Below are 25,745 nucleotides of genomic sequence, written 5' to 3' on the forward strand. Positions count from 1 at the left end.
GCAATGCCCCGAGCACTGTCCGGGTCCCTGAGGGGGGTGTCCCCACCCGTCCCGCGGCCTCCGGGGGTCCCCGTGGGCGCCTTTGGGAGGGGGCGGGGAGAGTGCCCCGTATCACGTGACACCGGCAAACATGGCGGCGCCCGCGGGGCCGGAAGCGGAAGTGGCTCCGCGGATGCGCCGCGGGGCAGCTGCGGCCGCACCGGGGGTACGGGGGAGCTCTGAGGGACCGGGGTTACCGGAACGGGTGGGGGGCCTTCGAGCGTCTGAGAGGTGTCTTCAGTGGTCCTGTGGGCCGACTCCGGGGCCGGGGGGGGTCTGTGTGGGGTAGAGAGGGAGCTGTGGGAGCGGAGGGGGCGCTGTGTGGAGCTGTAGGGGGTACATCGGGGACTTGAGGAGCATTTGGGGTGAGAGGGTCCTGTGGGGAGGTGTGAGGGTTCTGTAACGGTCTTATGAGGAGTCTGTGGAGATCCTGTGTGGGGCCCGTGGAGGATCTGGATCGTGTGGAGGGGGCCTTTTGAGGGGTATGGGAGTCTGTGGGGAACTCTGGTGGGGGTTTGCGGTCTACGTGGGCTCTGTGGGGGCTGGGTGGGGTATGGGTGGGCTTGGGAGGGGTGGTGTGGCCTGTGGACGATCTGTGGGGGATTGTGTGGTGTATCAGTGATGCTGGGGGTCCCTGTGGGGTGAGGAGGCCCTACAGAACCCAGGGGCTGTCTGGGGGATTTGGGGCACCTGGGTGGTCCCTCTGGACTCTCCCAGTTCCTCCTAGAGCTGATCCCCCTTTTTCCCTTCCCCAGGCCCTCCTGAGCCCCCTCCCCACCATGTTGCTGCTGCCCTTCTCTGCCCTCGCCCTGTTCCTCCTCACCTGCCTGGCTCTGGAGCCGCCCCCGCGGCGCCCCTCGCCCTCCAACCCTGCCTTCCGCGGCTTCCAGCGGCAGTTCCTGCTGGGCTACCTGCCGGCACTGGCTGCGGACTGGCTGCAGGGCCCGCTGCTCTTCCAGCTGCTGCACAGCCGCGGCTTCCTGCGCAGCCAGATCGCCGCCCTCTACTCCTGCGGCTTCGCCTCCAACGTCACCTTCAGCCTCATCTCCGGGTCTTTTGTGGACCGGCTCGGCCGCAAGAAGTCCTGCGTGCTGTCCTCGGGGCTGTGCTCCGTGTCCTGCCTGCTGCAGCTCTCCCAGGATTTCCTGGCACTGGCAGCCGCCCGGCTGCTGGCGGGGCTCGGCACCTCCCTGCTCTTCTCTGCCTTTGAGTCCTGGTACATCCACGAGCACTTGGAGCGCCACGACTTCCCAGCCGAGTGGATTGCTGACACCTTCTCCTGCGTGGCCCTCTGGAACAGCGGGCTGGCCGTGGCAGCGGGCCTGCTAGCTGAGCTGGTGGCCGAGGGGCTGGCGCTGGGCCCTGTGGCCCCATTCCTGGTGGCAGTGCCCTTCCTGGCTCTCTCGGGGATCTTGGCTGGGAAAAACTGGGATGAGAACTACGGGAAGAGCCGGCCCTGTGGGAAGGCCTGCAGGGAAGGCCTTCGAGGCCTCGTATCCGACCCACGGGCCCTGCTCCTGGGGCTGGTGCAGGCTCTCGTGGAAAGCATCCTCCTCATCTTTGCCTTCCTTTGGACACCCGTCCTGGAGCCGCACGGGATCCCGCTGGGAATCGCCTTCTCGGGCTTCACGGCCGCCAGTGCCGCGGGCTCGGCGCTGTTCCGGCGCGGCGTCGCCGGGAGGCTCCGGCTGCAGCCGCTGCGGCTCCTGCCCGCCTCCGTGCTGCTCCTGGCGCTGGCCCTCCTGCTCCTGGCACTGCCGCTGCACCCCCCCGGCGGCTTCCTGGCCGTGCTGCTGCTGCAGCTCTCCTGCGGGATGTACTTCCCGGCCATGGCGTTCCTGCGGCGCCGGCTGGAGCGCGGGGGGGACGCGGCGGGAGGGGCGCGGTGGCTGCGGCTGCCCCTGGGGCTGGGGGTGGCGCTGGCGCTGCCGGCCCTGCCCGGGGACCCCGCGGGGACGCGAGGGGTGTTCGGGGCCGCGGCCCTGGCGGCGCTGGCGGCGCTGGGGGCAGCCGGGGGCGTCCTGGGCACCAGCCGCGGGGACGAGGGGCTGAGGGTGGGGGACGAGGGGCTGCTCGAGGGGGACACTGCGGAGTGAGGAGGACACCGCGACAGGGACACTGGGACAGCTCAGCAGCGACACCTGGGTGTGATGGGAACACTGGGACAGTTCGAGGGGGTCACTAAGGTGTGACAGGAACACTGGGATGGGACAGGGACACTGGGACAGCTCGATGGGGATACCGGGGTGGGACAGGGACACTGGGACAGTTCAGCAGCGACACCTAGGTGTGATGGGAACATGGGGACAGTTTGGTCAGCAAGGTGTGACAGGAACACTGGGCTGGGATAGGGACGCTGGGACAGCTCAATGGGGATATGGGGTTGTAATGGGGATGCTGGGGTCTGACAGGAACATCAGGATAGCTTGATGGGGACATCAGGATGTGACTGGGATACCAGGACAGCTTGGTGGGGACACTGGGGTGTGATAGGAATGGGGATGCTGGGGTGGGACGGGGACAGCAGGACAGTTCAATGGAGACACCAATGTGTGACCAGGACACTGAGGTATCACAAGGGCAGAGACACTGGGATGTCATAGTGACAGGAGCACCAGGACAGCTCTATGGGCACACCAGGGACACAGGGACACCTTGATGGAACACTGGGATTTGGCAGGGACAAGGACAGTAACACCTGGCTGGGACAGGAGCACTGGGACAGCTCCACAGAGACACGAGAATGTGGCAGGGTCAGGGATACAGGAGGGCCCATGCGGTCAGCAGGCAGTGATGGGGTCAGTGTAACCCCCATGCTGAGCTGTGAGTGACAGACACAGAGACACCCCATGGGGATGCTGAGCAGTGAGGGCTCACAGTGCCACCCCACAATGGACTGTGGGTGACTGGGACCCCCCTTGAGGACACTGAACTGCAGTGGGTCGCAGTGCCACCCCACAATGGACTGTGGGTGACAACAGCTCTGGGACACCCCAATCATGACAAGGACAGGTCACAGTGTCACCCCCGTGGCTGAGCTGTGGGTAACAGTGACACTGTGACACCCCGCTGGTGATACTAAACTGTCACAGGTCATAGTGTCACCTCCAGAATGAAACGTAGGTGACAGTGACACTGGGACACCCCAGTGGTGACACAGAGCTCTGATGGTGACCTGTTACCAGTGCCACCACCACAACGAGCTCTGGGTGGCAACATGGGGACACCCCGAGGTGACGCTGAGCTGGGACAGGTCACGGTGCCACCCTCATGACAATGTGGCGGGGACACTGGGACACAGCCCCCAGATAACACCTGGGCTGTGACAGGTCACAGTGCCACCTCCCCCAGGGCACAGCAGAGGGGATAAGGGGACACCAGGCTAGGTGTGACCAACCCCACGTGGTGTCATGGGGGTGGGGGTGAATTAATTCCCTAATTAATTTCTAATAAACCTGCCCAATAATGGTGTTTGTGAAGTCCTCTTCCTCTCCCTGCCCCCCAAACCTGGGTGTGGGGGACACTGAAACTCCTCCAGAGCAACCCCAGTTCAAACCAGTGACTCCCAGTCCAGCCATGTTTCCATTGCAACCATAGCACTGGATTGACCCCAGGCTGAACCCCTCAGTGCCCCCAGTATCCTGCAGTTCCCCCAGTCCTCCCAGTAAGCCCCCCATCCTCCCAAATTTCCCAGTTCCCAGTATGCATTCTTCACAATCCCCCCCAGTTCTCCCCAGTCTCCCCCAGTTCCCCCCCCCAGTCCCCCCAGTTCCCCCAGTCCCTCCCAGTCCCTCCAGTTCCCCCAGTCCCTCCAGTTCCCCCATCCGCCAGGGGGCGCCCTTGCGCCTCCCGCCCCGATTCCGCAGCATCACGTGACCTTGACGCACACACCCTCGCTTTCACCGGTGGGCTCCGCCTTCCGCGCACTTCGTCCTCCAATTGGCTGAGGGAGCCATCAGTCGTGGCGCAGCGGGCGGCGATTGGCCCGCGTGGCCCAGTGGGCGGGCACAGGGAGGCGGAAAGGAGCGGAGCCCGGCTGTGCGCGCGGCCCATGGCGGGGGCGGGACCCCCGGTGAGGGGCGCGGGGCCGGGGGGCTCGGGGGGCCTTGGGCAGTCCTGGGGAGCCGGGGAGACCCTGCTTTGGGCAATACGGGACGGGCTTGGCGGTCCTGCGGGGAGGCGGGGCGGCCTGGGGGATAACGGTGGGTGCGGGGGCAATGAGGGCGTTGGGGGCTGCTGGGAAAGGGGGACCCCCGGCATGGGGGCGGGCGGGGGCGGTCAGGGCCGGGGACTCGGGGCCAGGTTCGGGCTGGCAGATGTGATCTGGGTGTGCCACGTGTGGGTCTGGGTGGCCAGGTGTGCTGAGGAGCAGTTCTGGGGGATCCCAAGTGTGATTTGGGTGTGCCAGATGTGGATTTGGGGTCTCAGGTGAGTGGGAGGACAGTTTTGTGGGGGGTGTCCGGTGGATTTTTTGGGCTCAGGTGTGTTTTAGGGATCCAGGTGTGTTTGGATGACCTGCTGAGTTTTGGGGGTACGTGTGTTTTAGGGAGTCAGGTGTGTTTAGGGGGCTCAGGTGTGTTTTGGAGCACCAGGTGTGTTTTGGGGATTGATTTTGAGAGTTCAGGTGTATTTTAGGGAGTCAGGGATGTTTAAGGGTTTCAGGTATGATTTGGAGATTGGATGTGTTCTGGGGGAAGTTTTGTGGGTTCAGGTGTGTTTGGGGCGGCGATTTTGGGGTGCCAGGTGTGTGTTGGGGGGCCGATTTTGGGGTGCCAGGTGTATGTTTCAGGGTGCGATTTTGGGGTGGCAGGTGTGTGTTTGGGGGGGCGATTTTGGGGTGTCGGGTGTGTGTTTATGGTGTCAGGTGTGTGTTTCGGGGGGCGATTTGGGGGGATCCGTGGTTTTGGGGGTTCATGCCTGATTCGGGGTGTCAATTTCGGATGTGTCGGTCCCGCCCGTCCTTTCGGGGGTCCCAGCGTTGACTCCCCGCAGGAGCCCCCCCGCCATGGATGACCTGAACCTGCACTTCAGGTTCCTCAACTGGCGCCGGCGGATCCGGGAGATCCGGGAGGTGCGGGAGGGCCGGGACCGGGACCGGGACCGAGACCGAGAGCAGGGCCTGCGCTGCCAGGAACGCGCCCGGCACATCCTGGTGGACGGGGACACCCTGAGGTACCCGGGGAGCCCGCAGAAGGGGCTGGGGGGTGCGGGAGGGGGCTGGGGGCACCCACAAGAAGGGGCTGAGGGGGCCCGAGGTGGGTGGGGGGATGCACCCAGGGGGGCGGGAGGGGGCTGGGGGCACCCACAGCTCTGGGAGGGGTCGCAGGGTACCCGGGGGTTCAGGGGCTGTCTCGGTCCCCGGCGCTGTCCCAGCCCCCCGTGTCTCCCGCAGCTACCGCGGCCCCTCGGGCGAGGTCGGCTGCTACGTGGCTTCGCGGCCGCTGACCCGCGACAGCAACTACTTCGAGGTGAGCCGGGGGTCCGGGGGGCGCGGGCTGCCGCGGGGCGCGCAGCGCTGACCCGCCGGGCCCTGCCCAGGTGTCCATCGTGGACAGCGGCGTCCGCGGCACCATCGCCGTGGGGCTGGTCCCGCACTGCCACAGCCTCGAGCACCCCCCGGGATGGGGGCCCGGCTCCGTCGCCTACCACGCCGATGATGGAAAGTGAGTGTCGCGATAGTGGGGGCTGGGATTGTTCCCGTAGTGGGCGATGTCGGGATAGCTGCAGGAGAAGTGTTGGGATGATTGCGGGTGTTGGGATATTAAGGGATTTCATGACGTTAGGAGATGGCGGGATGTGATGCGAAGGATGAGATGCTTTGGGATACCTAGGGTGTCGGGATAGCAGGGGGATATTGGGATATTGGGGAGTGTCAGGACCTTGGGGGTGTCAGATACTGGGGGCAGCCACAGAGGCAGCAGGACTGGTAGGTATTGTGAGGCACTGGGGCCTGTCACGATATTTGGGGTCTGCTCCAGGTTTGAGGTCCCCCATTCTGACACACCCCCCCCCCTTCTGAACCCCCCATTTTCGGGGTCCCCCCCGATTTTGGCGTGCCCCAGGCTCTACAGTGGCCGGGCCAAGGGGCGCCAGTTTGGCTCCAAGTGCAGCTCTGGGGACCGGATCGGCTGTGGCGTCGAGAGGGGCTCGTTTGGAGCCCCCCCAGCCCAGGTTTTCTTCACCAAGAACGGCCAGAGGGTGAGGTGATCCCTACCCTGCCCTAGAGCACCCTCCAAACTCACCGGGGCACCCCCAAACCTTCCAGGATTGCCTAAACAGGGATCCTTCTACCCCTCCCCCATCTGTTCTTCACAAAGAACGGACAGAGGAGGGGGGGACCCCCAAATCTTCTGAAACCCCAAAGCCTCCAGAGGCACCCTACATCCTACTTTGGTGTTTCCCTAAATCCCAGGTGTAGGGCCTGGGGGTGCCCTTGTCCCTGAGCCCCCCTGACTCCCTCAATTGCAGGTGGGGGGTCTGGGGGTGCCGCTGTCACCCCCGGGGCTGTTCCCAGCCGTGGGGCTGCACTCGCTGGGCGAGGAGGTTCGGCTGCACCTGCCCCCCCCCGGGCCCCCCGAGGATGAAGGGGGGGCGATGCTGGTGGACAGCCTGGAGGAGGAGTGGGGGAGGCTCCACGACGTGCGGCTCTACGGCTCCGTGAGCACCCGGAAACCCACGGGGTTTGGGGGCCTCAGGGAGGAGGAAATGGGGGGGCTGGAGCCCTCCCAGGACTGGGGATGGCCCAGGGAAGTGGCAAGGGAGCTCAGAATGCATGTGGGGTTGGAAGAGGTTGGACTCCCTCCCAGGGGTGGGAGGTCAGAAATTGAGGTTATGGGGTGAGAAAAATTGGGCTCTGGGAATTTGGGTAAGGATGTTTTTGGGGATGGGACAAGAGGGGTCCCCATCCTGTGGAGGGTGAAAATGGGAGATGGGGTAAGGGGGTCCCAGCAGCAACATTGGGAGTCTGGGGGTTCTTGGGTGCCCCTTAAATCCCATGTGCGTGGCCCCCCGACTATTTATGACTCCCCTCCATAACCCCTGTGATCTCCCAAATCCCCCTGGGACCCCTGAAACCCTCCCAGGTGCTGTTTTTAGGTGGGGAAGGGGATGAATTTCACAGATCTGGGGCTGGTCCAGGTTGGGGAGTGCCCCCTTTCCCCCCTCTCTGAGCCTGCCCCGTGCTGTCCCAGGTGTTGGAGTATGTGGGGAAGGGGAAGAGCATCGTGGATGTGGGGCTGGCCCAGGCCCGGCGGCCGCTCAGCCCCCGCAGCCACTACTTCGAGCTGGAGATCCTGGACCCGGGTGAGAAGTGCTACATCGCCCTGGGCGTGGCCAGGAAGGTGCGCAGGGGGCTCGGAATTGGGGTACGGGGGGGCTGGGGGTGTGCAGACGCCAGTGGAGCTGGGGGGGCAGGGAAGTCCTGGGATGTGGGTCAAAAGTGGGGGTCCAGGGGTTACAAAGGGAGTAAAGGTTGGCTGGAGCCTCCTCCAGGGTTGGGAGTGGGCAAGGAAGGAGGGGAGAAGGGTCAGATTTGAGTTATTGGGGGGGGGGGGCTGGACCTCTCCACCAGGCTGGAGCTGGGCTGAAAGTTGTGGGGGGTGTCAAAAATGAGGGTTTAGGGGGGAAAATTTGGTCTATGAGTTTGAGGGGCTGGGCCCCCGACATTACCCACACCTCCCTCCCTCCCCTGTGTCCCCCCCCTCAGGATTACCCCAAAAATCGTCACCCTGGCTGGAGCAGGGGCTCGGTGGCCTATCATGCAGGTGAGCACCCCAAAAGTAGGGGGGGGGTCCCCAAAATGGGTGGGACCCCACCCCCCAAATGCCAGAATCCCCCAAACACAGGGCCCCAGTAGTGGGACCTTCTGCTACTCTTTCTCCCCCTGAAAACCCCTTTTCCATTTTTCCTCCCTATTTTGGGTTGCACCCCTATAATGAGGGTCTGGATGACCTCAGGGACCCACCTAATTTGTGGGGTCCCCATGGCCCCTCCATCCTCTCTTCTCCCTTTCTCCATCTTTTTCCTCTTCATCCTCTTCCTTTCCCAACCCAGTTTCCTCCCGTTTTTTGAGGTGCACTCCCGTGTGGAAGTCTGAGGGGTGGTTTCTAGCCTCTCAGGGGCCAGGGAGTCCCTATGGCTTCTTCCTCTCCCTTTTCTACCGTTTTATCTCTTTTCTCCCCTTTTCCCTTTCGCCCCCTTCAGCCTCTTCTTCTTTCCACCTCTCTCAAGCCTATTTCTCTCCTTTGTTTGGGATGCACCCCCATGGGAGGGGTCCTCCTCATGATGGGATTTGGGGATCCCTCTGTGCACCCCCCGTCCCCAGCTGTCTCCTTCTCCCTTTCCCCCTCCTCTTCTTTCTCCCCCTTTTTTTGGGGTGCACCCCCAGGGAGGATATCTTGAGGTTTCCCTCATGAACTAGGGGGGTCCCGCTAATTCGGGGTCTCCCCCCAGACGATGGAAAGCTGTTCCATGGCAGTGGGGTCGGGGATCCCTTTGGTCCCCGCTGCTACAAGGGAGACGTGATGGGCTGTGGGATCATGTTCCCTCGGGACTACGGCCGGGACAGCGAAGGTATGGCAGGGCTGAGGACCCCCAAAGCCTAGCTGGACTCTGGGGGGGATCCCTCACCCTTTTCCCCACCCTAGGTGACAGCGATGACACCTCAGAGCCCCCTGAGGTGAAGGTACACAACGTGATGTACCTGGAGGAGGAGGAGGAGGAAGAAGAAGAGGAGGAGGAAGAAGAGGATGGGGAGGACATGGAGCAGGAGGGCAGGAAGGTCGTGGTAAGAGTGGGGACACCCACCAAAAAAAATCAGTGCCCTAAAATACCCCCAACTCCCCCAAAACGTCCTCCTTCACCCCAAAAGTCTTTTTTGTCCATCATGGGAATCCTTTTAAATCAGTCTGGGGGCTCCAACACCCAGATTTTGGGGTGGTTGGGGGGGTGTCCTGCCCCCCTAATATTTTAGGGTGACCCCCCGTTTGTCTATGATCCTCACACACATTTGTGCCCCACCTCTGCACCCTCCATCACCCCAGAAATCCCCCTCCAACCCCCATTGGGTTCACTTCACAGTGACTTACCCTGGGGTCACTCCCTTTGTCCCCACTTTTAGAGATTGGGGTCTCCTCGCCCTCCCCTCATGTTTTGGGGTGACTTTGCTGTGTGTCCCTGAACCCCCTCCATGTGTTTGTACCCCTTCAAAACCTCCCCTCGCCCCAAAAATCCCTCCACATCCCCCTTTTGGCTCATCTTTCTTTGCCTTACTCCCCCCTTTACCCATGTGGTTTTTTTTTGGAGGGGTGGGGTCTCCCCTGCCGCCCCCAGTCTAGGGGTGACCCCCTTGATTTGTGCCCCCTCAGGTGTTCTTCACGCGGAACGGGATGGTCGTGGGGCGCAGGGAGGTTGGGGTCCCCCCCGGGGGACTCTTCCCCACTGTGGGGATGCTCAGCACTGGCGAGAGGGTCAAGGTGGACCTGCACCCCCTGAGCGGATAAAAGGGGGCCCGCATGGGGCTCCCCAAGACCTGAAACCCTCTGGTGCTCCTGGAACCACCCCGGGCCCTCCCAGTGCACTTTAGGGTGTTTCCACAACAGTGGAGACCCCCCCAAGGTGGTTTTTAGGGGGGGCTTTTATGCCCCCTCCATAATTTCACTCTTCTGGGGTGGTTCCCCTAATTGAATTCCCCCTCAAAAGTACCCCACTGTTGCCCCCCTAGATGGTTTTTGGGCTTCTCAGCCATGGCCTCCACCATGTTTTTGGGGGACCGATTCCTGCCCCATCCCTGTGTTTTTGGGGGACTCAATCCTGCCCCCACCAATCACCCCAATGACCCCCCCAGGTGGATTTGGTGGTCTCAGCTCAGCCCTTTCCACAATGGGTGACCCTTGTGCCCCCCCCAGAGCCCCCAAAATCACCCCCTTGACTCTTCCCAGCCCACTCAACCCCTCCCACTCCACTGACTGCCAGGGCCCCCCAAATCACACCTGTGCCCCCTCATCTCTTCCAGCGCTCCCCATTCCTGGGGGGTTCCAGGGGGCAGAATTAGGGGTTCCCCCCATCATGAATGTAACCAAACCCTTCTAATTCCATGACAGCCCCCAGAGTCCCCAGCTCTGTGCTGGGTCCTGGGCTGGTTTTGGGGTCCCCTTTGACATTTGCACATGGCGGGCGGGGGTCCCCATACCCTTCCCCCCCCCCCCCCCCGCACAAATAAACCCATTTCTTACACCAAAATAAATGTGGATTTATTTGGGTTCCTCCAGGATCCCCCAAATTGCAGGGGGCTGTTCCTATGCCTCTTTCTTTCTACCAGCCTCTCCTTCTTTACTTGAGGGGTCGTTGGGGGGGGTGTAGGAGGTTTTGGGGGGCTTTCAAGGGCGGTTGGAGGGTCTGGGGAGTATTTGGAGGGCTCTGGGTGGGGGTCTCAGGGGGAGTTTGGGAGTCCCCAGTAGAGCTTTGGTAATGAATGTGGTGGGAAGGACGATTATGGGGGTCCCCTTGTGCTCCCTCGAATCAGGGGTGTCTGGGGGGTTTCGGGGGTGTTGAGGACCTCGGTGATGAAGGTGATTGTGGTGGGGGGGTTGGTTGTGCATGTCCCCCTGTCTCCCCTTCAGCGCGTTTTGGGCATCCCCAGATGGCTTTGGAGGTGCCAGGGGATTCTGGGGGTCCCTCAGTGTCGTGTCCCCAGCAAGACCTTGGTGAAGAATGGGGAGAGTCCCACTGGATTTTGAGGGTGCCCCTGAACCCCCTCTGTTCCAGGGGGCTTTGGGGGTCCCCAGACGGTTTTGGGGTGCCAGGGGGTCCCCACTGTCTCTCAGTGCCGCGTCCCCAGCAGGACTTTGGTGACGAAGGTGACGATGGCTCCTGCCGGCTGCTCGGGGTCCAGCTCCGCGAACACGTGGCACGTGTTGCCCCCGCCCGGGGCCCCTGCCTGCTTCGCCACGAACCCGAAAATCCTGGGGGGGGCCGGCAGGGCAGAGGGGCGGGGCCAGCGTCAGATCTGTGCCCCCCCCACCTCCTTTCTGGGGGTCCCGTTCTGGGGGTCTCCCCACGTACCTGGCCACGGTCCCATCGGGGTTCGCCCACCTGGGGAGGGTTAGAAGGGTTGGGAGGCCTGGGAGGGTTTGGGAGGTTGGGGGTCCCCCCTGTGCCTCCCCCGTGCCCCCCTGACCTGCGCTCCTGGGGGTCGGTGCCGCAGTGGGTGACGCTGCTCACGGGGTAGTGCCGGCGGAAAAAGAGTCTGGGGGCACACGGGGGGCACGGGGTGAGGGGGGCAGGGCAGGGGGGCAGGTGCCGAGGGGTTGGGGGTGGGAGGTTGGGCTTGTTTTTGGGGGTGTTGGGGTTTGGGGGAACGGTGGTTTGGAGGATGAGGGGTTTAGTAGGATTGGTGGCTCAGGACAGGGTTTTTGGGGTGTTTGAGGTGGTGGTTTTTGGGGGATTGGGAGATTTGGGGAGGTCGGTGGTTTTGGGGGCTTCAGTAGTTTTGGGGGGTCAGTGTTTGAGGGGATCTCAGTTTGAAGGGGTCCAGGTGGGGGAGGTTGGGTGGTTTGGGGTGGGTGGGGGGTTAGAGGGGTCTGGGTTTGGGGGTCCCTCACTTGCGCTGCCGGTCCGTCAGGGTGATCCCCTGCACTGACACCTTGAAGTGCACGGGGCTGGGGGGGGGCCGGGGGGACCCCTCCGCACTCGGGGCCCCCTCCAGGAGGGACCCCACGGCCTTGGCCACGGCCTGGGGCCCGGTCAGGGCCTCGGTCCCCACTGAGCCCAGGAACAGCACCGAGCAGGCTGGGGAGCAACAGGGGGAGCTGCTTAAACCAGGACCAACCTCCCCAAAATGGGGCCCAGACCTCCCCAAAACCGGGACCAACCTCCCCAAAACCGGAAGCAGCAACCCCAAGACTGGGACCAACCCCCCCAAAACCAGGACCTGCTCCCTCAATCCTCCCAGTCTCAATGCCAACCCTGCATAGTGACCCAATTCCAGTGCCTGCACTGCCCCAGTAACCCTCCCATCCCAGTGCCCCCCACTTCAGGATCCTCAGTACCCCCCCAGTGCCCCCGTGTGCCCAGCCCCACCTGCCCCCTGCCTCAGGAGGGCTCCGGCCGTGCTGACGTTGGGGGGTCCTGGGGGGTCTGGGGGCTCCTCCTGCAGCTCTGGGGAGGAAGGCACAAGCTGGGGGGGCAGCTGGGTCCCCCCCCCCCCACCCCGTGCCCCACCAGGAACTGTCCCGGCAGGGGAAATTGAGGGGCTGGGGGAGTTTAGAAGGACTCTGGGGGTATTTGGGGGGCTGGAGGAGCCTCTGGGGGATCCCATCAGCTTTTTGGGGGGTTCCCGCTGTTTGGAAGTGTCCCCACAATTCTGTGGGTTCCTATGGTTTTGGGAGTTCCTGTAGTTTTGGGGGAGGACCCATGATTTTGTGGTGTCCCAGCTGATGTTCAGGGGGGTCCACATGGAGGTTTTGGGGTGTCCCCGTGGTTTCTGAGGTGTTCCCTTGTGGATTTTGGGGGTTTCCCTGGGGAGTTTTAGGGGTTTGGGAGCTTTTGGAGAGTTGCCAGGGGGTTTGGGGGTGTCTCTGTGAGATTTTTAGGGTGTCCCATGGTTTTGGGTTTCTCCCAGGGGGTTTTGGTGTGTCCCAGGAAGGGGTTGGGGTGGGGTAACTGCACTTTGAGGGGGGTCCCTGTGGGGGTTTTGGGGTCATGCAGGAGTTGTGGGGTATCCACAGGGTTTTTGGGTGTTCCTGCAGTTTTTGGGGTGCCCACCTGCATGGGGGATGCGGAGGGTGCAAGGCAGTGAGATAGGGGTGATGGAGTGCTGCAGCACCAGAGCTGGGAGGCTCCCTGGGGAGAAGAGGAATCAGCCCACCCCAAAACCCCCCACTGACTGCCCAAAGCCCCCACAGATTCCCTCGGACCCCAACCCAAACTCGACCCCCCTGAGCCCCCCCGAGTTCCCCTTGAGACCCCACTGACCCCCACAGACCCTCCCAATCCCCCAGACCCCCCCCCCCCCACTGTTCCCCCAGAGCCCCCCGCCCCTCTAACCAAAGTAAGGCTCCTCGGGGCACCCCCGGATTTTGACGCCCCGCGGGCCCGTCTCGATCAGGAAGTGCCGGACCAGCTGCTCCTGGGGGTCCCCTGGGGGGCCGGGGGGATCAGACACAGTCAGACCCCCGAGAGCCCCCCCCCAGCACCCCCCGACGCCCCAGTGTTTTCTCTGGGGCATTTGGGGGTGCCCATGGGGGGATCTGAGAGGGTTCAGGGGGTGTTGGGGGTGTCCAACCTCCCCTGGCAGACCCCCACCATGGACAGCCCCTCACGGCCCCCAAGTACTGCGGGGCGGGGGCGGGGGGTCTCTGGGTGGCTTTGGGGGCTGCTGGTGAGGAATTTGGGGTAATTTTCAGGGGTCCCTGGGGTGTTGGGAGCGTCAGAGCCCTGAGAGATGGCCAAGACCCCCCCGCCCGGCTCCCAAATATTCCCTAGGGCGGAGATGGATTGGGGGCGTGCCGGGGCGGTCTGTGGGGTTCGGGGGACTCGGGGGAGTCCATACCCACTCTGGCGGTGGCGCGGGGGGGCGGGACCCCCACCCTGAGCGCGAGCCCGAACGCCCCCGGGAAGCTGCTGCTGCGGCGGACGAGGAAGGAGCCGGGAGGGGCCGCCTTGAGCAGCGCCACGGCTGGGGAGACACGCGGGAGTCGCACGGGGGGGACCCCACTGAGCCCCCCATTCAACCCTCCAAGCTACCCACAGACCTCACCCATGACACCCCCCACAGATCTCCCCGACCCCCCGTTCTCCCCCGCAGATCCCAGAACTGAAATCCCCAGCCCCCCGTAGCACCCACAACTGACCACCCCCCCCCACCCACTGAGCCCCCAGGCCCCCCATGCTGTCCTGATCCCACTCAACCCCCCAGCCCCTCATACCCCCTAATAACCCACAAGACTCCCCAAGCGCCTCCCCTCCAACCCCCCGGGAGCTTCCGGCCCCCATGGCGCCCCACAGCCCCTCGGGGGTCCCCAGCGCCGACCCCCCGTACCTTCCTCCCGGGACAGCCCCGGTTTGTACCAGAACTTGGTCGTGTCCTGCGCGAAGGTGCCCCCGGGGGGGGTCCCGCCCGGCGCCGCCCCCGCCGGGGGGTGTCCCTGGGCCCCCCCCGGGCTGCGCTGGGGTGAGGAGGGGTCCCGGGGCCCCCCCGGGGCCGGGGGATGCCGCTTCTCGGGCAGGGGCGGCTGCGGGGGCGGGGGCGAGCCGGGCGTTCCGCTGCCGGGGGAGGGGGCCCGCGGAGACTCGGGGGGGCCGCGGGAGGGGCCCGGCCAGGGCGTCCCCTCAATGGGGCTGCGCCGCCCTGGGGGGCACAGAGAGAGGGGACACCCCCCAAAAACTCTCTGGGAGGGCCTCCAAAGACCTGTCCTTTGCCCCCCGCCACTCCCCAACAGCCCCGGGCCCCCCACGTACCCCTTTAAGCCCCCAAATCCCCCCAACCTCCCTCAGTTTATGCCTCAGCTTCCCAAGCGCCCCCTCCCCAGCTCCTCTGTGGCCACGAACCTTCCCCAGAAGCCCCCCCAGCCCCTTTAGACCCCTCCCAATCCCCCCTAGACCCCTCCAGACGCCCTCCATGGACCCTTTTACCTTCCACGGATCCGCCCCAGGACCCCCTGTACTCCCTTTAATGCCCCTTTTAATAATACCCTCTTTAAACCCCCCCCCAAACCCCTCCCAGCGCCCCCATTAACCCCTTCGCGCCCCCATCTTTACCTGCCGGCTCCTGGGGCTCCCCCATGGCGGGGGGGTCATAGCCCCCCTTTCCGGGAGGGGGGCCCCTCTCCAGTCCCAGCCCGGGGCGGCCACAATGGGGGCAATTTGGGGGCTCCAGAGGCGGCGCCGGGGGGCCCCCCCAGCCATGCCCGCCATAAATTTGGCGGGTGGGGAGCGGGGAGATGCCCCCCCAGCCTTGGCAGTCCTGGCAGGGGCAGAGGGGCGGGAGCCCCCCCAAAAGAAGGTACCCCCCCGTCACTGGACGCCCGTAGCCTCCCCACGGAGGGAACCCCTCGGAGAGCGAGCGCTGCACTCCCCGTTTTGGGGTGTCTCGGGGGGAAGCCAGGCTGGCTCGGCGGCACAGGGGAGGGCACGGGGGTGCCCAGGGGCTGGGGGGGGCCCAAGGGCTCGGGGGGCTGGGGGATACTGGGAGGCTGTGAGCTGCGGGGGGGCTGTGGGATATTGGTATCCCATGGGATGCTGGGGGGCTGTGGAGTGAGGGGGTCCCGTGGACTCCCGGGGGGCTCTGGGCTGCAGGGGGGCCACGGGACATCGGAGTCCCATGGGGGGCCTGGAGTCCCTCGGATATTGGGGTGATGTGGGAGATTGGGACCCCAGGGGATGCTGGGGTGCCGTGGGGTTTTGGGGGCCTGTAGGATGCCAGGGGGCTGTGGGGGTCTGGGGTCTCCTGGGTTGTGGGAGTCCCGTAGGGTGTTAGGGTCTCATGGATAATTGGGGTCCCGTGGGACATTAGGGGACTGTAAGACATTGGGGACTTCTGGGCTGGAGGGGGGCTCTGGGGAGTGTGGGAACCTTGGGGTGTTGGGGATCCATGAGATGGTGGGGTCCCATAGGATTTTGGGGTCCCATAGGGTGATGAGGACCCCTGGGATGTTGGGGTGCCATACGGAGTTGGGGTCTCCAGGGATGCTGGGGTCCCATAGGATGCTGGGGGGCTGTAGGGCACCAGTGACCCCTGGAATGTTAAGGTCCCCTGAGATATTGAGGTGCTATTGGGCACCAGGGTGTCCTGGGATATCGGGGTCCTGTGGAATGTCGGGGACCCCTGGGCTATCGAGGTCCCGTGGAATGTCGGGGACCCCTGGGATATTGGGGTCCTGTGGGATATTGGGGTCCCATAGGGCACTGTGACCCCATGGGATATTGGGATCCCGGGGGATACTGGGAGGCCATGGGGCGCCAGGGTCCCATAGGAAGTTGGGGAGCCCTGTGATGCTGGGGGGCCATGGGGTGTCAGGGTCTCATGGGACACGAGGGTCCTGTAGGGTTTTGAGGTGTCATAGGGTGTGGGGGACCCCTGGGATTTGGGGACTGCACAGGATGTGGGGAAGCCGTGGGGTGTTAGGGTCCCACAGGATGCTGGGGGGCTATGGGGAGCAGGGGTCCCATGGAATAGGGGGGTCCCGTGGGATAGGGGAGTCTTATGGGATATTGGGGTCCCATAGGACATCGGCATCCCATGGGATGGGGGGATCTCGTGGGATCCGGGGGTCTCATGGAATGGGGGGGTGTCATGGGATATCGGGGTGCTGTAGGATGTTGGATTCCCATAGGGTGCCGTGGTCCCAAGTGGTTCAGGGGTCCCATAGGCTGTGGGTGTCCCAAGCGGTTCAGGGGTGTCGCAGGGCTCCTCCCCCGGGCCGGGGGTCTCGCGGTCCCCCCGCACCCCGAACCCCCCCAGCAGCTGCTCCAGCTCCCGGCACTCAGCAGCCGTGGGGGGCGGGGGGCGTCCGTGGGGGGCTCCGGGTGGGGGCGGGGAGTCAGAGTCCCCTGCAGGGGGGGAGGGACCCCCCTTCTTCTGCACACGGGCATAGGGGCTGCCATCCAGGGGACCCCAGGTGTGGGAGGGCTCTGCGCAGGAAAAGGACGGTCAACCCCCCCTCCCTGCACCCCTAAAACCCCACGGGACCCCCGGAACACCCTGGGATCCCTTGTGTCCTCCCCTACCCTTTCAGACTGTGGGGACCCCTCCTGTATGCTCATATTGCCCCCCAAAGCCCCCTGTGCACCCCCAGTTCCCCACATTTTCTCCAGGCCTTCAGCTCTCCTGTTGAAGGGGGGACCTTCAACCCCTTGGCAGGCGGGGATCCCCCCCGGCCTCCCCCAAAGCCCCGAACACCCCCAGTCCCCTCAGCCCCTCAAACTCCCCCAGCCACCCACCCCTGACACTCCAGGTCACCCCAACACCCTCCAGCACCCTGAGACCCCCTGCACCCCCCAGACCCCCGGCCTCGCTGTCACTCCCCCCCATGCCCCACGGACGCCGCCGTACCCCAGTTTCTCCCCGACCCCCGCTTACCCTCGGGGCTGTCCCAGTGCCCCTCGTAGGAGTCGCGCCGCACTGCAGGGTCCTGCACCCCGTAATCGATTGGGGTGGCAGGGGGGCTGCGTGGGGGGAGCCAGCCTGGGGGAGCGGGGCAGGAGGGGTGGGCGGTGAGAGGGGCCCAGTGGGGTGTCCCCGGTGGTCTCTGCCCCCCAAAACCCACCTTCAACCCTCTCGGGGCCTGAGGAGAAGATGAACTCAACGGTGGCGTCGCGGGGGAAGCGCTGGTCTGGGGGTCAGCACGGGCGGTTTGTCGGGGCGCGGGGGTGTCCCCACAATCCGCATCCCCAGATCCCCCCGTACCCCTCAATCGCCCCACTCCCAGGCCTCATCTCTCCTGCACACCCCAACTTCCCCAGCTCTGCCCTCCTTCTTCTCTTCTGGGGGGGCACAGGGGAACTGAGCGCGTCACCGTTACCTGTGCCCCCCAAATCCCCCCGCGTCCTGCCGCCGGGCACCCCCGAGCCCCCCAGCCTCCTGAGCACCCCCAAACTCTCCCTGTCCTCCCGTGCCCCCCGAACCCCGGCAGTCCCGCAGGTCCCTCGCATCTCCCTGCCCTCGGCACCCCCACCTTGCCAGGCCAGGTCCAGCTCGTCCCGGCGCAGCCTCAGGCGGGGCCCGCGCAGGGTCCCCGTGTGGAACTGAACCCCAAAAACCGCCTCGCGTCCCCCTCGCCGCCGGTGGTAACAGCGCACCTGGGGGGGGGCACAGGTGAGCGAGGGGCTTGGACAGGTGACTCGGGGTCACACACAAAGGTCGGGGGGGTCCCCCCTCCCCACATCCCCCCCTTACCATGACGTCCCCCTTGAGCAGCAGCGCCGGTTCCAGGGTGACACAGAGCGACTGCGAGGCAGGGGGGCTGCTGGGGGAGAACGGGGGGGCATTTTGGGGGGTTAGGGCTTGGGGCGGTTGGTTTGGGGGGTGTCAAGATTAGGGGCAGCCTCTGAAACCTCAGCACCCATGGAGCACTGGGGGCAACTGGGGGGAGCCCCTGGATCCCTCAAAGGGGGGTCGGGGTGTGCAGGTCAGGTGTGGGGGGCTGTGAGCTCTGGGGGTGCCCTCAATGGGCACAGTGGGGGATGTGAGGTTTGGGGGGCTCCGGGACCCCCCGAGGTGCAGGGGAGGTCAGATTTGGGGGGGGGGGGGTCACTCACTAGACCCCCGAGGTGTAGACGAGCTGCAGCGATTGGTAGATCTTGAGGAAGGGGCGGCAACCTAGGGAGAGACACGGGGGTATTAATGGGGGGTCCTGGGGGCTGCCGGGGTCCCTCCCCCCACCTCAAACTGACCGTCGGGGGGGTCATAGCCGGGCAAGGGGGGCAGCAGGACGTGGTGCAGAAACTGGGGGGAGCTGTTCAGGCGGAGCCGCCCCGAGAGCAGCTCCCCGAAATCCTCCGTGTACCTGGGGGGGGGGGGCATGGCTGTAACCCCAAAACCACCCCAAAACTATGCCAAAAATCCCCTCAAAACGACCCCAAACACCAACTGAAACCACACCAAAACTCACCTCAAAACCACTCCAAAAGCACCCCTAAGAATCACCCCAAAATCATCCCAAAAATCACTCTAAACCACACCAGAAGTTACCCCTAGAACACTAAAACCCATCCCAAAAGCACCCAAAAATCACCCGAAGAAACACCCCAAAAATCACCCCAAAACACCCCCCCAATATCCCTCAAAACCACCCCAGAAACCATTCCCACAAAACACCCCAAATACCGCCATGACCCACCCTGACCCCATAGCCTCCCCCACCCCCCAGGACCACTGAAGCCGCCCCAGCGCCGCCCCCCAAACCCCCACCTGCGCTGGGAGGGCTGCAGGACCCCCCCCAGTTTCTCCTCGCAGAACCTCCTCATGCTCAGCGCGTTCAGCGCCTGCTCGGGGCTGGGGGGGCAAAAGGAGGGTGAGGTGCCCCCAAAACCCCCGGGACCCCCCGGGGCCACAAAGACTCCCCCAAACCCCACACGATTTCTCCATAGCCCCAGTCCTCCCCATGGCCCCTTTAACCCTCCCAGGACACCCCTCATCCCCCCATCTCCCTGCACCCGAGAACCCTCCTCTGGACCCCCACTCTGCCCCCCAACCCTCCATGATCTCCTATAAACCCCCACCAGCCCCCCTAATTATCCCCATAAGCCCTCCAAGCCCCCCGTTAGCCCCCCCCCCGAACCCCCAAAGCCCCCCGGCCCTCCTCACCTGCCCCACACGTCGCTGTAGTGCAGAAACGCTCCCACGACCACCCCGACCGGGGCCTTGCTGCCCTGGGTGGGGGTGGAACATGGGTGAGGACTCTCAGAACTCCCCAGTACCCACAGTACCCCCCAAAATCCCAGTGCTCCCCAGTAACCCCCAGTGCCCTCCCCAGTGTCCCTCCCTGCCCCCCAGTACCCCCAGTGCCTCCCAGTACCTCCCAGTACCACCCAATTGCCTCCTAGCTCCCTCCCCATTGTTGCCAGCCCCCCAATCCCACGAGAAGCCCCCTCAGAGCCCCGACCCTCCCCCAGCTCCCCACCTTGCAGAGCAGCACGGCCACGTTGCGGGGGTGCCCCCCCAGACACCCCTCGAGCGCTTTGCAGACGGAGCAGAGCAGCTCCAGCGGGGGGGCGAGCAGCTCCGGCCACCCAAAATCCAGCACCTGGGGGGGACCCTCAGAGCCGGCACCCCAAACACCGCGGGGGGACCCCAAACCCACCGGGACACCCCCAAAGCTCCTGGCATGCCTCGGAGACCCCCAACTCCACACCCCCCGGACATCCCCAGCACCCCTCAGACACTCCCAACCCCTCAGGGACCCCCCAGGAGCCTCCGAACCCCCCAAGGCTCCCGTGACCCCCAGGACCCCCCACCCATCCCCCACCCCCTTCCAACCCCGTGGGACCTGCCCCGGGACCCCCCAAACCGTGCAGGAACCCCCCCAGGAACCCCAAATCCCCTGGGGGTCCTCCCAGACCCCCCCTCACTTTGGGGTTCAGGCGTGTGAGGTCCCGGCGCTTTTCGGAGAGGTTGAAGATCTGCAGGGGCACAGGGGGGTCAGGGGGAACCCGGACCCACCAGGACCATCCCAGAAGTGCCCCAGAAGTGCCCCAGCACAGCCCTGGAACCCCCAAAATTCCTTCTGCCACCCCCAGATCCCTCGTGTCTTCTCCCCCCTCCCCAGGGCTCCCTGTGCACCCCGCACCCCCCTCGACCCCCCCATTGCTCCCAGCAGCTCCCCCAGTGCCCCTCAGACCCGCTCCAGTTGCCCCAGTTGCTGCCCCAGTTGCCCTGGTCGCTGTCCCAGTTGCCCCGGTTGCTGTCCCAGTTGCCCCAGTTGCCCGCTCGCTGTCCCAGTTGCCCCAGTTGCTGTCCCAGTTTCCCCAGTTGCCCCAGTTGCCCGCTCGCTGTCCCAGTTGCCCCAGTCACTGTCCCAGTCGCTGTCCCAGTTGCCTGCTCGCTGTCCCAGTTGCCCCAGTCGCTGTCCCAGTTGCCCCAGTCTCTGTCCCAGTCGCTTCCCAGTTGCCCGCTCGCTGTCCCAGTTGCCCCAGTCACTGTCCCAGTTGCTTCCCAGTTGCCCCAGTCGCTGTCCCAGTTGCCCCAGTCACTGTCCCCGTCGCTGTCCCAGTTGCCCCAGTCACTGTCCCAGTTGCTTCCCAGTTGCCCGCTCGCTGTCCCAGTTGCCCCAGTCACTGTCCCAGTTGCCCCAGTCACTGTCCCAGTTGCTTCCCAGTTGCCCCAGTCGCTGTCCCAGTTGCCCCAGTCGCTGTCCCAGTCGCTGTCCCAGTTGCCCGCTCGCTGTCCCAGTTGCCCCAGTCACTGTCCCAGTTGCCCCAGTCACTGTCCCAGTTGCTTCCCAGTTGCCCGTCGCTGTCCCAGTTGCCCCAGTCACTGTCCCAGTCGCTGTCCCAGTTGCCCGCTCGCTATCCAAGTTGCCCCAGTCGCTGTCCCAGTCGCTGTCCCAGTCTCTGTCCCAGTTGCCCGCTCGCTGTCCCAGTTGCCCCAGTCACTGTCCCAGTCGCTGTCCCAGTTGCCCGCTCGCTATCCAAGTTGCCCCAGTCGCTGTCCCAGTCTCTGTCCCAGTTGCCCGCTCGCTGTCCCAGTTGCCCCAGTCGCTGTCCCAGTCGCTGTCCCAGTCTCTGTCCCAGTTGCCCGCTCGCTGTCCCAGTTGCCCCAGTCGCTGTCCCAGTTGCCCCAGTCGCTGTCCCAGTCGCTGTCCCAGTTGCCCGCTCGCTATCCAAGTTGCCCCAGTCGCTGTCCCAGTCTCTGTCCCAGTTGCCCGCTCGCTGTCCCAGTTGCCCCAGTCACTGTCCCAGTCGCTGTCCCAGTTGCCCACTCGCTGTCCCAGTTGCCCCAGTTGCTGTCCCAGTCGCTGTCCCAGTTGCCCGCTCGCTGTCCCAGTTGCCCCAGTCACTGTCCCAGTCTCTGTCCCAGTTGCCCGCTCGCTGTCCCAGTTGCCCCAGTCCGCTGTCCCAGTTGCCCCAGTCGCTGTTCCAGTCGCTGTCCCAGTTGCCCGCTCGCTGTCCCAGTTGCCCCAGTCTCTGTCCCAGTTGCCCGCTCGCTGTCCCAGTTGCCCCAGTCGCTGTCCCAGTCGCTGTCCCAGTTGCCCGCTCGCTGTCCCAGTTGCCCGCTCGCTGCCCCGTGGCCTCACCGTGTAGTTGGGGCCGTGCCGCGCCCCCAGGAGCTTGGCCAGGTGCCGCAGGTGCCCCCCGGGCGCGCCCTCGCCGCCGCCCGGGATCGCCACGCTCAGGATCCGCTCGGTCACGAACGCCAGGTCCAGCTGGGGGGGGGGCGACGCCTCGGGGCTGGGGGCGCGGGGGGTCCTGGGGGGGGGAGCGGCTCAGAACTGGGGGGCGCCACCCCCGAAACCCCTGGAGGGAATTTCACCCTCAGCACCCCAAACACCCCCCAAGCACCCCAACCCTCCCCGGGCTCCCCCAGCACCCCAAAACCTCCAAATTCCCCCCTCAGCACCCCCAAACTCCCGTACCTGGGCAGGGTGCTCCGCTGGGGGGCGCTGTCGAGCGAGGAGCCCTGGAGGGTCCCGGAGGAGCCCCAAAAACGAGGGGGGGCAAAAGGGGGTCGTGGGGCACCCAAAACATGGGGGAGCTAAGGGCTGTCCCCAAACACGGGGGCGGAGAAGGGGCCAAGGCAGGCGGGGTCAGGGGGGGTCCCCAAAACTGGGAGAGGTCGAGGGAGTCAAGGGAGGGGCGGGGGCAGTTGGGAGGTCCCCGGAACACCCGCGTGGGGTCAAGGGGAGGGGCAGGGAAGTGCCCAAAACATGAGGGGGGTCGGGAGGGGGTCTGGGGGGTTCATAAGGGGTCAGGGACGGGTGGGGGGGGGCAAGGGGGGGTGTCAGAGGGGTCCCCAAAACACCGCAGAGTCATGAGGATGTCGGGAGGGGGAATCGGGGGGTCTCCAAATCCTGGGGAGGATCAGGGGGGTTTTGGGAGTCCCGGGGGGGAGGTTTAGGGGGGTCCTGGGAGGGGGGTTGGGGATTCCCGGGGGAGGTTAGGGATCACGGGGAGGGGTGGGGTGTCAGTGAGTCGAGGGGGTTTTGGGGGTTTCGGGGGTCTCACCACGCGCTCGCTGCGCCGCACCGGAGCCGTGTTCCGCCTCTGGAAGGACACGGCGGGGTCTGAGGGGGGGCCCGACCACCGGGGATGGGGCCTGCCCGGCGGGGTTTGGAGTCCCGAGGGGGATTTGCGGGGTTCAGGGTCCAGGGAGAATATCGGGGGTACCGGATCCTGACATGGGTGTTTAGGGGTCCCGAGGGGGGGGTCCCGTCTCCTGCTCGGGGCGGGCTTGGGATGGTTTCAGCCCTTCCGTGGGGTCCCTGATCCTGCCCGGGGAGTTTGGGGGTCCCGAGGGGAGCTCAGAGGGTCCTGCCCGGGGGTGCCTCGGGAGTTCGGGTCATGCCCGAGGGGTTTGGGGGTCTCGAGGGGGATTTGAGGGGTCTCGGGTCCTGCCCGGCGGCTCTGGGGAGGTCGCGCCCCCCCCCCCACTCACCAGCTCCGGTGGGGGCAGAGGTTGGCACGGTGACGTCACCTGGAGGAGGACACGGGGATCATCCCAAATGGACCCCAGCCCCAAATGGGCCCCCCCCGCCCTTGGGTGACGTCCCCGCCCCACGTCGTACCTTGCTCTCACATCTCTTGTGCGCGGCGACTTTGCAAACTGGGAGGGACAACGGCGACATCAGAAACCCCCAGGGTCCCCTCAGGGTTTCCCCAGCGTCCCCCCAGGGCCCCAAATACACCCCCATACCCTCCCGCTGCCCCCAACAACCTCCCAGTATTCCCAGTAACCGCTCACTGCCTCCAGTGACCAATTCAGTGACCCCGGTAACCGCCCAAGTAACCCCCCAATGCTCCCAGTGACTTCCCAGTGCCCTCCCAGCGCCCCCAGTACCTCCACTGGCCCCAGTAACCTCCCAGTCCCAACCCCACTGTCCCCAGTACCCCCTCCCCACCCCATCCAGCCCCTCCCTATGTCCCGGGACTGTCCCGGGGGTGTCACCTCTGCACACGAGCCCGTGGGGTCCCAGGGGGGTCCCGCAGCCCCCACAGGGCGCCCCCCGGCGCAGGCTCCGCTCGCGGAACGCGTGGGGGGCGGCTGGGGACGGCCTCGGCTGGGGAGACACGGGGCGGTCACCGCCTGTCCCCTCCATGTCCTCCCCGATGTCACCTCTCGTTTCCCCTCCATGTCCCCTCGTGTCACCCTCTGTGTTTCTTTTGTGAACCCCCCCCTGGCCTCCCCGGGTCCCCTCAGTGACCCCCCTGTGTACCGGCCCCAGTCCCACCCAGTTCTCATCGCGTCACCTCCGTGTCCCCTCATGTCACCCCCCTGTATACAGCAGTCCTCCTCTGGTCCCCTCATGCGTCCTCAGGTGTCAGTCGGTGTCACCCGTGTCCCTCCTTGTGTCCCTCCATGTTCCCTCCATGACTTCTCACTGACCGCGTCTCCTCCGTGTCACCCGTGTCCCTCCATGACGCCACGCGTGTCCCCGCATGTGTCCCTATCATGTCCCCCTCTTGTCACCCGCAGTATTCCCCTGTGTCCCCCTCCCCGTCCTCCCCTGTGTCCCCTGTATCCCCTCTCGGATCCCACTCCTGTCCCCCCCATGTCGTCCCTGCGTCACCTCCGTGCTCTCCCATGGCACCGCTGTGTCCTACATGTCACTCCCCGTGCCACCCCCGTGTCCCCCAAGTAACTCCCCCACGTCCCCCGTGTCCCCTCGTCTCTCCCCGCTTGTCCCTCCCGTAACTCCTCGTCGCTCCCGTGTCAGCCCCACTCCCACTTGTGCCTCCCCGTGTCCCCCACCTCGTGTCGTCCCGCGTGTCCCCCCCGTGTCCCCCCCGGCCCCTCTGGCCTCCGGCCACGGACATCGAGTCCCGCAGGAAGCGGGCAGGGACAAGCCCGGGAAGTGGCGACCCCTGGGACGACCCCGCCGTTCCCACGGAGGGGGAGGGGCGTGGGAGTCTGTGCGGGGGGAGGGGGCACGGTGGGGGACGCGGGAAAAACGGGGAAAAGTGGGAAAATGGGGGAAAAGGGGAAAGTGGAGGCGAGGGGTGAGCATGAGAAAACATGGGGAGGGGCGGCGAGGGGGGGGAGGAGGGTCAGACTCGACTTCCCCCCCCCGGTCACCCAGCGTCACGCGTGGGTAGGGGGCGGCTGGAGCGGACAGCGGGGGAACCCCGCGGGGGCGCCACGGGGGGGTTCCCCCGCTTTTGCCCCCGCACCCAGCCCTCGCTTCCCCACGGGGGGTCCCCACCCTACGCGGGACCCCCATGAAGCGGTACGCGGAATAAACAGACTCCCCCAAAACCTCCGTTTCACCCACCCTCACCGGGACCTTGCCCCGGTCCTACCGTGTCGGGGCCATCGCGGCGGCCAAGCGCGCGCAGAAGCGTTCCCACGGCCCCGGGGGGCTTCATGGGGGGGCTCCGCGGGGACCTCGGGGGGTCCCAGGCGCTCCCGGGGGGCGTCTCGGGGCTGCCCGTGGGTGCCGCGAGCGGCTCCGTGGCCGAAGGCGCGCGGGGAGGGGCCGTTTCCGCGAGCCCGGAGCCGCTTCCCGTGCCGGGGGGGGACACGGACACGGGGGGGACACGGGCGGGACGACACGGGAGCGACACGTCTGGCCACGGGGAGGGGACACCAGGAGGGACATACGGGAGACAAGGAGGCGACACGGGGGACACGGAGAAGACACACGGGGCGGACACGGAGGGGACACGGCACGGGACACCGGGAGGATCACAGGGGAGACAAGGAGAGGGACACACGGGGGACACACGGAATGACACCGCCCCCTGCCGACCATGCCTCAGTTTCCCCGTCTCATTTCCAGGATCCCCCAAAATTCCTCCCGAGTCCCCCGACGGTTTCCTGGAGCTGCCCCCGCCCCCTCTTCATCCTCCTCCTCCCACCGCCCCCTCGCTAACCCGCGCCGCGGCCCCCCAGGACCCCCAAACTCGGGGAAAAAGGGGGGGTTGGACCCACCCCATGGGGTCCCCCAAAATCAAGGAGAAGGGGGAAGCTGAGACCCCCCCGCCACGAGACCTGCAGATTCATTGGGAAAGGGGATCCTCAGCCCATGGTACCCCCAAACTCGGGGCGGGGATGT

General features: G+C 65.5%; 3 protein-coding genes across 3 annotated transcripts; 2 read left to right on the forward strand and 1 right to left on the reverse strand.

Moving 5' to 3' along the window:
* Window positions 1-180: 180 nt before the first annotated feature.
* SLC61A1 (solute carrier family 61 member 1) lies at window positions 181-3,510 on the forward strand. Its single transcript, XM_077788590.1, has 2 exons — window positions 181-205; window positions 795-3,510. Exon 2 carries the CDS (start codon window positions 819-821, stop codon window positions 2,133-2,135), a length of 1,317 nt encoding a protein of 438 aa, XP_077644716.1. The 5' UTR covers window positions 181-205; window positions 795-818; the 3' UTR covers window positions 2,136-3,510.
* Window positions 3,511-4,050: 540 nt separating this feature from the next.
* SPRYD3 (SPRY domain containing 3) lies at window positions 4,051-10,323 on the forward strand. The gene is made up of 11 exons (XM_021543923.3): window positions 4,051-4,111; window positions 5,032-5,211; window positions 5,432-5,507; window positions 5,578-5,702; window positions 6,102-6,237; window positions 6,508-6,696; window positions 7,230-7,379; window positions 7,745-7,802; window positions 8,491-8,610; window positions 8,685-8,824; window positions 9,405-10,323. The coding sequence occupies exons 2-11, from the start codon at window positions 5,045-5,047 to the stop codon at window positions 9,537-9,539; spliced, it is 1,296 nt and encodes a 431-aa protein (XP_021399598.3). The 5' UTR covers window positions 4,051-4,111; window positions 5,032-5,044; the 3' UTR covers window positions 9,540-10,323.
* On the reverse strand, window positions 10,264-25,056 carry TNS2 (tensin 2). The gene is made up of 27 exons (XM_031507216.2): window positions 24,991-25,056; window positions 23,639-23,750; window positions 23,259-23,296; window positions 23,129-23,167; window positions 22,642-22,737; window positions 22,110-22,153; window positions 21,771-21,942; window positions 20,107-20,157; window positions 19,659-19,781; window positions 19,343-19,407; window positions 18,947-19,030; window positions 18,430-18,542; window positions 18,295-18,355; window positions 17,933-18,002; window positions 17,712-17,835; window positions 17,304-17,369; window positions 17,117-17,221; window positions 14,797-16,668; window positions 14,078-14,386; window positions 13,589-13,714; window positions 13,084-13,176; window positions 12,802-12,879; window positions 12,118-12,195; window positions 11,640-11,826; window positions 11,216-11,284; window positions 11,101-11,130; window positions 10,264-11,000 (listed from the first exon to the last, which is right to left on the reverse strand). The coding sequence occupies exons 1-27, from the start codon at window positions 25,054-25,056 to the stop codon at window positions 10,859-10,861; spliced, it is 4,413 nt and encodes a 1,470-aa protein (XP_031363076.1). The 3' UTR covers window positions 10,264-10,858.
* Between the last annotated feature and the right edge of the window lie 689 nt (window positions 25,057-25,745).

Source organism: Lonchura striata, chromosome 27 (genome assembly GCF_046129695.1).
Source record: "Lonchura striata isolate bLonStr1 chromosome 27, bLonStr1.mat, whole genome shotgun sequence".
NCBI classification, from domain to species: domain Eukaryota; kingdom Metazoa; phylum Chordata; class Aves; order Passeriformes; family Estrildidae; genus Lonchura; species Lonchura striata.

Bases quoted from the DNA above. Each gene is read 5' to 3' on its own strand.
- SPRYD3 (XM_021543923.3), top strand. From the start codon at position 5,045: ATGGATGACCTGAACCTGCACTTCAGGTTCCTCAACTGGCGCCGGCGG. The intron at 5,703-6,101 runs GTGAGTGTCGCG...GGCGTGCCCCAG, and splicing joins TACCACGCCGATGATGGAAA to GCTCTACAGTGGCCGGGCCA. The intron at 6,238-6,507 runs GTGAGGTGATCC...CCTCAATTGCAG, and splicing joins TCACCAAGAACGGCCAGAGG to GTGGGGGGTCTGGGGGTGCC.
- SLC61A1 (XM_077788590.1), top strand. From the start codon at position 819: ATGTTGCTGCTGCCCTTCTCTGCCCTCGCCCTGTTCCTCCTCACCTGC.
- TNS2 (XM_031507216.2), bottom strand. From the start codon at position 25,056: ATGAAGCCCCCCGGGGCCGTGGGAACGCTTCTGCGCGCGCTTGGCCGC. The intron at 18,356-18,429 runs GTCAGTTTGAGG...GTCTCTCCCTAG, and splicing joins CGGCTATGACCCCCCCGACG to GTTGCCGCCCCTTCCTCAAG. The intron at 11,001-11,100 runs GTACGTGGGGAG...GGCCCCCCCCAG, and splicing joins CCCGATGGGACCGTGGCCAG to GATTTTCGGGTTCGTGGCGA.